At 39.6% G+C, this 13,154-nt stretch overlaps 1 protein-coding gene across 3 annotated transcripts in view; it reads left to right on the forward strand.

Annotated features, from left to right (window-relative positions):
- Positions 1–13,154, forward strand: part of ARHGAP10 (Rho GTPase activating protein 10) — a 251,386-nt gene that overhangs the window by 201,975 nt on the left and 36,257 nt on the right. For all 3 annotated transcript variants that reach the window (XM_019661363.1, XM_019661364.1, XM_019661365.1), the window contains one exon: positions 8,074–8,224. In XM_019661363.1, the coding sequence (XP_019516908.1) occupies positions 8,074–8,224 (151 nt within the window). The remainder of the gene's footprint in view (positions 1–8,073; positions 8,225–13,154) is intronic.

A 13,154-nucleotide genomic window follows, 5' to 3' on the forward strand; every position in this document is an offset into this window, starting at 1 on the left:
GTGTCTTGTTATTCAATGACAAGCCCCTTCCCACCACAACTGGGTTTATGTTAATGAGGTGACTTTTGGAAAGCACCAAAACACAGAAGCTAGTTGCCAGGGGAACCAACCATGAATAGAATATTGGAAATCTCAGTCCCGCCTCTGATTTAGGGGGAGAAGAGTGGAGCTGGAGGTTGAATCAGTCACCAGTGGTTAATGATTTAATCAATCATGCCTAAGTCATGAAGCCTTCATAAAAACCCCAAAAACCGGGGTTTGGAGAGCTTCCAGGTTGGGGAACCAGAAGGCTTCCAAGTGCCACAGTGCCAGCCCCCAAACTCCATATGGACAGAAGCTCCTTTGTTCAGGACCTTCACCTCTGTATCTCTCTATCCAGCTGTGGATGCATATTCTTTAATATCCTTTGTAATAAAACAGTACTCTGGTTAGTAAATGGGTTCCCTGAGTCAAGTGAGCTGCTCTGGCAGATTAATTGAACCCGAGAAGGGGATTGTGGGAACCTCTGATTTATAGCCAGTTGATGAGAAGCACAGGTGACAACCTGGATTTACGACTGGTGTCTGATGTGGGGCAGTCTCGTGGGGACTGAGCCCTTAACCTGTGGGATCTGACCCTATCTCCAGGCCAATGGTGTCAGAATTGTGTTGAATTGTAGGACTCCCAGCTGGTGCTGGAGAGTTGCTTGTTGGTGGGGGATTCCCTCCTACTTACTGGAATTGGAGACTCGAATCTGTACCCTCCACTGGAGACACATGTTTCTCCCTGACTGTGTTACTGCAGAATGGAATGGAATGGCTTAGTGTGGTCCCGTCCAGAAGGAGTGCTGTTAGGATTAGCATTTTCCTCATTCCAGGTGTGTTCAGTGTCTGTTAATCTCATCTAAGATGTCATCAGTTTACCAGTCCTGACACGTGGTGGCCTTACTGTCCACATTGACTTTTTTCATTGCTGCTGCCAGACCACACATACCACATACTGTACTTCTGCAGCTGCTTTTTTAACGTGTAGGTACTGTACCCATTCATCATGTTTAGAAATATTTGTGTGAAAGCTGTTCCTAGGCGAGTGGGACCAGTTAAAGGCAATCTTTCCCTCTGCACTTGCAACACAGCTGCTATAACCACGAGTCAGCAAGTTCCAAGCTGATGTGGAATCTAAGAGTCTAAGCATACCTGTTAAGACTTTATCGTCTTGAAAGAGCTGTTTTTGATGTTTACTAGAATTTCTGTAAGGAATGTTAGTGTATTAGTTATCACTTTTGTAACATGAATAAATTGTAATTGGGGGGGGGAATAAAATGGTGTCACTAAAAAATGAAAACAAAAACTATTCCCGTAAATTTTAGGAACTGAAATAGGAAGGCTGATAACTACCACCCCTCGCCCTCGCTCGTAGCTTCTCGTGGAGGACCACCATCGACCACCTTTAAAACACGGTCTTACTTAAGGCATTTTATTCTTATGAGAGGCTAAATGGAAAAAAAAATGCAGGTTGCATTATTTGGTTGTATTATCTCTTAACTATGTAGGCCATGCCTGGGGCATACATACTTGGCAAAGGTTTCAAATGGTTCTGATAAATATAATTATATACATGCCTTCAGGAGATGTTCCCTGCACTGTCATTAAAATCCACACATTTCCTGTTGGCGGATTGGTAGGCCTGTGCTTATGTTTTCTTTCTAGGGAAATGGTCTTTTCAGCCTGCCCAACGACGAGGGGTCATCCCTTGTTTTCCAAAAGAAAAGTGTGATTGACCTTGAAAATTTCTGAAGATGATGAGTCAGTTCTAAATGTGTTTACTTATATTCAGTGTGACGTTTCGTAGATGACATGGAGGCAGGATCCTGCTGTTTGTCATGGCTCCAGCTGGCCCCGGTGGGCGATCCCTTTCCTCGTGGGTCCCCAGGCCTTTGGGGACTGCAGTTGGTAGGCTTCCTGTGTTCTGATCCCCTGTGTTGCTATAGGACCAAGTGGTTTCAAAAGGTGGCCTGAGTCCCAGAAAGAAAAAAACATGCCAAGGGAGGAGAAAAGGACCCTGGGAAGAAGATGTACACCAAAATGAAAGTTGAGGAGAAAGAGAAAAACCAAGGGCTATCGTGTATGGAGTATGCTGTATAGTGGACATAGAGTATTCTTTTTTCTTCAGTGTTATTCTGAGCTTTTATTGCTGAAATGTAAACTTTTTGTTGGCATGTAAGCAAAAGACATACTGATAAAAAAAAATAGGCATCAGTCCTTTCTTTATTCAGTGAAGAATACCTGTAGACATTGGGACTGTAGCTGGGCACGTGTTTTTTTCCGACTTTAGTAGGTGTATGTTGCATTTCCCAAATGTTTGCAGGTGCACATTGATAAAACTGCTCCTGGAGTGTTTTTAAAGGGTTGCAAACCAGAAAACAACGTTTTATAATTCGGGGTATATGTTCACACCATGAACGTAAGAGTGATACAACTTTGGCTTAATCAGGAGAGGTTCACCTTATGTGGATTGGGGGGAAAGTTATTCAGTGAGCATTTGAAAATGTCTTTAATGCCATTTGGTTTCCAGTACTTTATGAAAGTTGATTATTATTATTATTATTATTATTATTATTATTATTATTATTACCACCACCACCACCCTCCCGTTGCGTTGGTCTTAAACATTAGAAAAACCAGGGCAGTGAGGTCCAACACAGTTAATGCCACTGAAAATGCCCATGGTTTACAGTAGGTAGTTCTGGGGAAGTCTCTATAACATCTGATTGACAACTGTTGTCATTGACTGAAATCTTGAAGTTAGAAACCAAAGTCAGTTATGTATTACTCTCTTTAGTGCATCAAGTGCTGCAGAAAGCAATATGGCATATATACCCCATTGGGATTTGGGAAAGGGGCCTGAAAATGTCTCCTGAAATTAAAGCTGAAAGTTTAGAAGTAAAAAGAAACAGAAGAACTGTATGAATTTGATAAATTTTAAAAAGTACACTTTTTGCTTTTTTTTTTTTTTCCGGTTATAAACAAAACTTGAAGTTGTTTTTCTAAAAGCTCCTGGTAAGTTGGGGTCCCAGTTTTAAAGCCTGAACCTGTGGGAGGAATGACCACTGGACTGGGAAGGTCTCCTGCCCCCTTTCACTCTCTCCGGTGACCCACTGGAAAGGGCCTCATGCCGATGGGTAGCAAGAGGACTCCGAACAAGACACGGTAGCATGCCTCAGTGTCAGCCTCACAGATCTATGTGTTGAGGCTTGTAGCATGTAATGCATATGAAAGCCATGTGAGGAATTTCAGCTATTGAGCAAAATCTCCCCTGATGAGAAAGGACATGCATGAAGGATAGCCTGTTGGAGAGAAAGGGTCAGAGCCAACAAGACGGGAAAGAGCAGCTGGCATTGCAGCCTCGGTCTGGGAGTAAAGCCCAAGTCTGCCACTAACTAGTGGTATGAATATGAGCGAATCTTTAACCATAGGGGCCTCAGTTTGTTCAGCTGTGAAATAAAGGGGTTGGCCTCAGCGATAACTAGGATACTTTTCAGCCCTGCGAGTCTGAGTTTTAATGAACTGGAACAAACATGAAGCCTTAGAAACATTTCCAACCTCCAGCCTGAACCCAACTGGTATTTTACTGTCAGTCCCTATTATCAGTTCTAGTTAAATTTTGTATAAAAGACACATATTTAGTCATGGGGTAGTGCTGATTAAAAGACAGACGGCTGCAACGTTTTCGGAGCTCTCTGTATGGCTTACATGGGAGCTTCATTCTGAAGTTAGGCTGTACGTGGAAGTTCAGGCTGCCTTAGAGTCAACTTAAGAGTCATAGATTCTCAAGGCGATGAGTGTTTGCCCAAACACTCTGCCGCTGAAAGTAATATTTGGTCATTTTGAAGTTACACACTTTAGCAAGAAAGTTGGATATCATATTTTTTTGTCCCTCCTCTCCATGTGAAAGGTTTACTATGGGAAGTGTGAATTGTCTTCTGGTTATATCTGTTTATGAATAGCTGTTGTAGTTATGTGAGGTGGCATTACCAAAGAGGACATAAAAGGAATGAGGCTTAATAAGACTGGGTAAATATCGGGGGCAGGGGCGCGTGATGACTAAGACATGCACACTGGAATCAGGAAATCTGGGTTCAAACCTTTGTAGGTCAAGCATTTGGCATGATGTAAGGCACAGTGCCAGTACCCAAACGTTGCATCGGTTATTATGCAAGATAGGAATAGACCAGCATAATAGTCGTCGTCTTATCGGTGAACGCTTCTGTGAAACACCTTATAAAAAAATAATTACCTTTCACCATAGTAGGTATTAAGTCAGCTGAATCAAATGCTACAGGTTTGAGTTGGGCACTAAAGCAGAGTTTCCAGAGACCATCCTCATTTCCTGTTATCTGCAAAGTGTTTCTGGCGGAAGTGGCCCAGTCATCTGCACATGTGGCTGCTGGTAGCAGAGCACGAAGGACTTGGGGAGGTATTTCTATGTATGGCTGAGTCCCATGGGCATTCACTTCCAGTTTGTTGAGTCTGAGGAACCTGTGACTCTGAGCAGTAGTGCCAGACTTCTGTTTGTGCTAGCAGTCTGAGGACACCTGAGTAAGCGCCTGCTCACCTGACATGCGTACGTGTGGAGTTTTGTTTTTTTGTCATCGGATTGTCTGGTTTGAGTTTTTCTTATATTGTGAATACGTAGGTGCGGTGAAGAAATTTTCTACCCTGAAAAAAATAAGTGAAGTAGACTTTATCTCTTGATTCTTAGTATTGCTTAAGATGAGTTCATCTGGGCTGGAACAAAGATAATGTGAGACATGATGCCAGGGAAGTTAGGGGAATCAAAAGATTTTGGAAAGAGACCTGAGCAGTAAAGACATTTGCATCCACACGGTGGCTCTAGAATTGGAAAATCAGTGTCATAGTTAAGGATGACACACACACCTTGGCTGTATAGACCAAGGTAAGCTAAATTGTAACTTCTAAAATCAGGTTGCCAACACATAGCTCAAAATTTTAAAGTAAACACTCTTTCCTCCTCTTCTAAATTTAACAAAAATATCCTTTAAAATCATTTCTGGGGTTTCAGAGTAAACCATGAGAGCATAGCTTTACTGGTTAAAAAAGAAAGAGTTATTTAGAACAGAGGCTAGCGCAGACACCTTGATACATCTAGGAAAACATAGCATAATGATGGTGAGTCTGTCTGGTTAGTCTTCATTTTACTCTTTCTAAACAGATGTGGAACAGTAGTAGTTGGTGATGTTCTTTTTCCCTAGGAATTAAATTTTGTTTTACGAACTGGCATCAGGGGCTCTGGAATCAGAGTGGAGAGCTCAGATACCAACTCGACCATTTTCAAACTGTGGAGACTTGGGCTCATTTTTTATTCTGAGCTTTTCTCATTTTAAAATGTGGAGATTGATACTTACCTCAAAGGTTGTTGAGAATATTAAAGTGCTTCAGAGAAGACGTACTACCTAGTAGGTGCTTATTAAGTTTTAAATGTACTTAATAAACTAGGAAGTAATTTAAATCTGAAATTTTAGCATTGAAGTGCAGAAGTTAATATACAAAACAATTGTGTGATTCTAGGTGACTTGGGAATTTTGAAAACGCGTCTTGCTGTTGCTTCTCTGTAGCCCATTGCTAGATGAACTTTTCCCACAAACGCTTGAGAATAAATAAACACTGAATTTGAGGAATATTTAAGACCTTAACAAATCAGCGCCTTCTCAAAATGGTGGTTGAGTAATGAGGGTCCATTTCCATTATCATTATTTACTGTATGTGATCATATTACAAATGCCAGTAGCTACTGTTCATTTGTGTTTTCTAGGTGGCAGGTGCTCTCCTAAACACTTTATAAGCATCATCTCATTTAATCCCTGAAATAACTTGAGCTGTAGGTATTATGGCCTTCATTATACAGATGAAAACATGAGGCACACACTGTTTTAGTAATAGGTCTAAACTTCCATTGCTGGGAAAATGTAAAAGGCAAGGTAGAGCCTTCTCAAGTTAGCTATCCATGCTTTGCTACCACCTAATAGGGAGGATAGGTTAGCACTTTGAAGTGCTAGCACCATAGAGAGTCTGTTGAGGGAATGGTTCTTCTGGAGACTTCTGGAGGCCCAGCCCTGGGATGTATCAGGTCAGGCCCCCTGGGGCACTGGAGTCACACTCCGGGCTCCTGTTTTGCTTGGTAACCGGACTGTGCAAGTTGGGGCCACTCCCACTCCTCACTCCTCACCCCCCTACCCACCCGTCACCCTGAGGAGGTGGAGGGACGATGGTCAGCATTTGCACCAGCAGTCAGTGTAATCTTGCAGGAAGGTCTGCTCGGAGGTGACCAGCTGTGCAGGACCAGTTCTTGGGGGTCTTACTTTTCCACTGCTTATGTAGGCTTTGGGTGCATTGGCTCTGTGTATTTTGGGTTTCCTATTCCCATTACATCCCAGAGGCATTTGCCATATTTGTAAAGATCAAATAAAAGCAAGTAAAGGAGCTATTCCAACTGTTGATCACACACAGGTGAAACTTTGTGTCGGTGGAATTAAGTTTTCCCATCTACACCATTGTCATACTTTTTTCAGTCTGATTCCTCTCCTATCCTCATGACTCCACAGCCTCTTTTTAACGTGAACAGTGACAGATGGCAATAAGTCCAGCTGTGGACAGTAATCTAGACAGCAGAGGGCTTTTTTAAGGCAGATCAGTAGTTTGCTATTTTCCAGAGTATCCTATTGGAACACAGATTCTGTAGAAATATGGTGTTAACAGGTTACCAGTTGGAGCACTAAATTAAATTTTCACCCGCAAAATATTTGTCCATAGTAATTTAAATCATTTTTTAAATTCTGTTTACACATGTGGGGGCAGTATGGTACTATAAAGCAAATGCTGTGGTGTCGTGTTTATTTTTATTGGTATATAATAGTGTTTAGGTGAGAACTTCTAGACTTGGTGATTGTAACCGATACGGCTGTCTCTTTTTAAAATGTGACACACACATGTGGTACCCTCCCTCATAGACACGGATCACATGGCTGTTTTTATTCAGATGCACAAATATAATAATTTCCTGGCAGTGGTGGGGCTTTCACGCAGTGCCTTTTATTGTTTTATGCTTATGTTTTGTTTAATGCTAGCTGGCTTCCTTCCTGTTTCTTGCTTCCACCTGAGGAATATCAGCCCTCTGGAGGTGCCATGCCTGTTAGGTTGCTGTCTCTAAATATTTTATTTGATGACTTTAGTTGAAGGCTGAAGGGCCTCCAGTGTTGTTAGGGGCAAGAAAAACCTCTAAACTCAGGTCTTGGCAGCCATGGAAGGCCTATTATAAATCACCTCTGTATGGCATACTCCCCTTTATGGTGCAAATTGCTTTTCTCAAAAGAAAAAACAATTTGTTTTCTAATGAACCAGCACATTTTAATTAATATGATTATTACCGATATGATTATGAATGACACTGTAGATAATCAAGGTGCTAATATTCTAAGTTTCATAAATGGAAGGGGAATTATTAAGAGATGTTGGAGGGCATTAAGTGAATTGATCAAATCTGTAAAACATTTTATAAAAAATGTACATGGGAATCTGACAGGTAATTTCATAAGCACAAGCTGTTTTGAAACATGTAAAAAATATTTGCAGTCATATGTTTCCGTTTGTGTGGTTTGAAAAAAAAAATGAGACCAGCCTTTTGGCATAAATATAACCCTGTGTGAAATTTAATGGGATATTTGTTTTTAATATTTTATCCTGGCTACTTCCTTTGTGGATGAAGAGCTGTGGCATTGTCTACACCTGGTAAAGATAATTATGCTTGTTTAGTTTGAGAATGAATTTATTTTGAAATAGAATGATTTGATGTTGCTTGGACTTAATTTTAATGAGAAATGTTATTTTGAAATCTTCTGTTAAAAATAAAAAGAAAAGACTCATGACCTATACCCCAAATTTACAGGAATGGATTTTTGGCTCCTGCCCGTTTTTGGATGAACTCCAAATCAAATGTTGTTTGATGCTGGTTTGCTGTTGGAATACACAGATTTCTGTTCTAGGGAAACAATTAATGTTCTTTATGCTTTGATGGCAGATTTTTCGGACCCGGCCTGATGACACATTCCTTGAGTCAGTCTCCCTGTCAGCATCACCCCCAAATGCTCCACCGAGGCAGTCAAAGAGACAAGGCCAGAGAACCAAGAGACCCGTGGCTGTGTATAACCTTTGTCTTGAGCTGGAAGATGGTAAGATGTTCACATTTTTCTGCTTGACAGCATGTGGAGAATATGGCGTATGTCCCCAGGGCAGGCCCTGGTTTTCCATCCTTTGTGTTTTCATTTCTTTTCTCTTGAAGATTATACTATTTGAGATTAACAGGGAGGGCAGAGCTTTCTTGTCAGGGCGAGAAGGCGAGTTTCAGCTTTGTGTTTGTCTTTGCTATGCAGGGTTCTTTTTATATTTTTAAAAGGCAGCTTAAATTTCTTTTTTGGGAGACTTGTGTGACCTCCTGTGAGGTTACATAACCCTGAGACAAACGGAAGGGAAACTAAAATTAAAGTAGATCTTTTATGAGCAGTGCAGATAGAGGCTGATGTTAAATGCTTCTAGATTAAAGGCACAGTTCACCGTTGCACTGGCGTTGATGACTTCCGCACCTTACTTGCCCCGTTTTTCTGATTTCCTCATGAGGCGGGTAGTTCATGATGGGGCAGGGGATGTGACTGACCTGAATTTGGGGGCCTGGCTGAGTGAACTGACTACAGCGGGACTCTGGTAAATGGAAGTTCTCATGTCCCATCCACACTATTGTGGTCCAGCTAACTGTTGTCATATGACCATGTTGTCTCAGTATTGCCGGCTTGCTTACTTTTTAAACAGAGCCTGGGAATTTGAATTTTAAATACTGAACCCTACAAAACAAGACAGCACGCCATGTAGAGGCCACTGATGGCTGATTTGTCCACATGTGGTGACTGGTGTGGAGAATAAGGTGGTTCTGATGGCAAACCCTGCGTGTGCAGCGTTTGTGTCATGAACTGTGGCTCTGTTGTTATGGGACTTAATCCCTGCTGAGGACATTGTCTGAATTTGAAATTGGTCTTCCTTGTCCGTCCTCATCTTCTTATTTATTTATTTATTTATTTACCTTTTTATCTCCGATTATCCTTTCAAGCAACTGAGGTTATATTGGTTTGGAAGTGTGAGCTGATGGTCCAAGGGAGGAAGGGAATGAAGGAAGAGATATAGTACCTTCATCAGCAGCCGCTACACAAGCAAAGGTCCAGATAGTTAATATCCCAAGATCCATGCAAGCAAGTGACAAAGTGTCTTCAAATCAACTGACTCAGAGGTGTCTGCAGGACTCAGAATCCTTCCTGTAATAACCCTGGGGCAAGATGTACTGGTAGTCTTTTAAATCATTTAAGATATATATCATATGCTACAAGTATTAGTTTTACAATCACATCCTTGTTTTTCAGAGGAGGGGCATGAATCATTAAAATCAACTTAAAATTTCAGAGCTTCCTTTCAGACATTAGTTTCAACTTCTGTTCCCGGCTAACCTTTATACTCTCTCTCTTTTTTTCTCACATTCATTCTCCCTCTGTAGAGCTGCTAATAAGGAGTAAAACTGACTGATTTGAATTGCACCTTTTCTTATGTCGCACTTATTCTCAGGTGGAAGTGTTAATAAAGAGTGAAAGAGGGAAATGTTGGAAAGTAGGCGGGGAAAAAAAATTAAAAAATCAAGAAAACACGCAATAATACCTACATTGGCTCAAAACCGAACTGACTATATTTCCATTAAAAAAACAAACAAACGACTTTTGTCTTAGAATTACATCAACTATTTTGGTATTTTTAGGAATTGAATCACAAATTCATGCATTGAAACTAATCACATGTACATAGGGTATTAATCTTCTGGTGATTGAGTTGCTAAGTGATTATAAATGGGTAAGAAGCTACTGAAGTGGTATTCAGCACATCTTTTATGGAAATACTCAAAATGGTGTGTGATTGTAGCTTTCCTAATTTTTAGGTCATAATAATTCTTAAAAATTATGTGATTATAAGGAAGAAGAAGATTGTCAGATTTGTCAGCCATTCGGCTGCTTCAGTCTGTTTTTATGTGTTCATCATTTATATGATCTTACATTTTACATTTTGTATTTCATAACTTGGCATTAATACTTCTTGATTATAGCCTTGAATTTTTTTTAGGGGGGTGGGGGAGTACAGGATATTGTCAGAATCAGGAAAGCCCATAATTTTGGTCATGGAGTGATTTTATCTTAGAGGTGACAAGATAAAACAATGACAAACTATTACATATCCCCCCAACCCCATTATTTGTAGCTAAGCTTTAGTAAAACTTAAGTTATGTGAAAAAGAATTATTTCAGAGAGAATGAAGTAGGGGAATATTTTGCATATTCTAAAAAAAGGGAAATAAATGAAGAGAGGTGGCGTACATGCTTTTGAAAGAAGGCATACAGGGAAAGGATACTAAAAAACTGCGTTATTGTGTATCACTTAGCATATTGAAGACTCTATCCTTTTTTAAAAAAAATCCATTCTTATCGCTAGGACTTAATTTTTTTTTTTTCTGTAGCCTGAGTCATATAATTATCAACTGTACTTGAAGATTCAAAAGTTTGTCTTTTATTATATTTTTCTTATTGATAGTAGTGGAGCCGCTTCCCATGTTTATCTGGTTTTGGTTAAAGTGTGCATTTTAGCCAACTTTGGTTGATTATTTTTCCAAAAGCTTTAGTTCATATGAGCCTGATAGAAAATTTAAATGCAAATATATCCTTTTCCCCTTCCCCCCAATTTACTTGCTGTAATATAAATTAAATTTGACTTAATAAAATCCAGGGCAAATAATATTTTGTTTAAAGTTAGGTAGACTATCCGCTAAGGTTCAGGGAACTAGAATGGATAACTGGAGTTTTTGTCCAGCCCTGCGATTTGGTCACAGATTTGGTATTTGAATGAAGTGGTTTGTGGTATATTATTTCATCTTCTGCATGGGGTAGGGTATGAAACTATGATGTACCAAATGGCCAACCCTGGAAAACATTCAGTTGGTTTCAGTGTAACATAAGGCAGATCAAAAAGTTATTATTACCAAAGACTTAGCAAGCCTGTTATGTTAGCATGAGCCTGAAGCAGAGAATCCAAGCAGGCATGAAATAGGAGAGAAACTCTGCTGTTAGACATGATTTTTATTGTGTTATATTTAACCCCACTGGACCTCCAATTGAGAGATGACCAGTTTAATTGAAGACACTTAGTATCTTTACTTTTATAAAGACTTTGGTTGACTTTAGCACATTTAGCTATAGTACACACATGATGCTCATTATTTTTCTTTGTAATTTATGATTGAATGATATTAAAATTATTCACAAAAGACTTTAAAATTCTAGTTACTTAAGGATCTTTGTTGATGATTATTATGAACTTAAATGATATAGTATCTAGCTAGATTTTTGAAAATAGAGCAGCTGTTAAATCTTTACTGACATTCTTTGTTCATTATTTTGTAGAAGCCATATTGTTCATTTTCATAGCATTTAATAATCTCACCAACTTCAAAGCTGAGCAGATTTGGCCAAGTCAGTTGTGAAATAGCAAAATACGAGGTAGGCTGCTAAGTGCTAAAAAGAAGATGAAAAATCAAAGGTTGCTTTCATTTCATTCTCAAGTTATCTGTGTGTGTTTTTATTCCTGTAGCACTGGTAGTAAAGTAACTTCAAAAAAGTTTAGTGTATGTTGTATCTTTGTTTTCTCCTGCCCACTCCAATTTTATGTCCTCACTGCTTCTGTGTAAGAAGAGATTGTTATGTTTGTAGTAAATCCTCCAAGTACAAGGAAAGGTCGTGGGGCTATATGAGATATATTCTTTGTTGAAGAAAAATTTTAAAAGAAGGTTTGGGGAGTGAGACGACTATTATCTCAATTTTGACTAAGCTCTCCCTTTCTTCCTTTATGCTGGCTCTTATTTTAAATAGAGCTAGACAGTCACAGGGCTAGTTGTTTGTATCTTCTTGGGCGGTTAGGTATTCTGTGCCTATCTTTTTTTTTTTGTACATGATAGAGCAGTTTATTTATGTAGGCAACTTAAAAAATATGATTTATAGCAAGTTGAAAACAAAATCACCTCGTAAGCCAACTGGCAAGATTTCTCATTATTTCAGAGTGGGTCTTCCTTGGGTATCGTTGAGTTGGCACTTTCACACTTGGATCTTGGATGTGCTAACTGCAGCACATTTTGTGGAATGTGTTATAGTCCTACGTGGTTGGTAGATGCCATGATGGGGGTGCAGAGCCTTATAAGCAAAAAAGTGAAAATACAACTGTTGAAGGGGAGATGGTTAGGCAGTGAAACATGATCATTTTTTTTTTCTACCCTAAGGAGGAGCATATCCTGATAGGGATCTGTCTCTGAAATCAGAGTGGGACAAAGCTGTCTGCAAGCATCAGGAAAGCCGCGGTAAAAGGCTGGTTAACTAATGTAGGCCTAGGCCCTGATGTTGGCTCAAAGAAGCACTAGGGATGGAAAAGAAAATGAATATCTGGGGGAGATGTTAAAGCAAGTTGTTGGGACTTCTCAACTGATTGGATGTGAAGGATGAAGGCAGGTAATCATCATCAGACACATTTTAGGCTCCTCGGTAAATCTGTCCTTGTGTTTATGTCTTAAGTTTTGCCCTGATATTTTTTATTTTTTTAATTTAAACATTTAGACCATCTTTTCAACAAAAGAAAGGAAGTGTCTCATTTTGTTAATGCTGTCAGTACATATTGCTCTAAAGAACTGCTTTGGAAAATAGGTTTAGTAAAAATAGTGTAAAATATATTGGTATACATAGCATATGTGGAAAATCAGTGGAAAGAGAAATATTAAATCATTACTCAAATGTTATGTCTTGTTAGAGAGAGAATAGTCTCTCTATGAACAAGGAAGAGCTCATTTTTCCCCCCTACTCTCCCTCACAGACATATGCTCACGCTGATTCACAGGTGCGTCCTAAAGTATGGGAGGCAACTATCCTAAAAAAAAAGCATTTATTTCAGTAGAAGTCAAGGATGGATAGGTGACAGTCATGGCAGCTATGTATTCGCTAATCTCAGTTCCCAAGAGAGTATCTTTAGAAACCACCTT

This window comes from Hipposideros armiger, unplaced genomic scaffold, assembly GCF_001890085.2.
Source record: "Hipposideros armiger isolate ML-2016 unplaced genomic scaffold, ASM189008v1 scaffold_346, whole genome shotgun sequence".
NCBI lineage: Eukaryota > Metazoa > Chordata > Mammalia > Chiroptera > Hipposideridae > Hipposideros > Hipposideros armiger.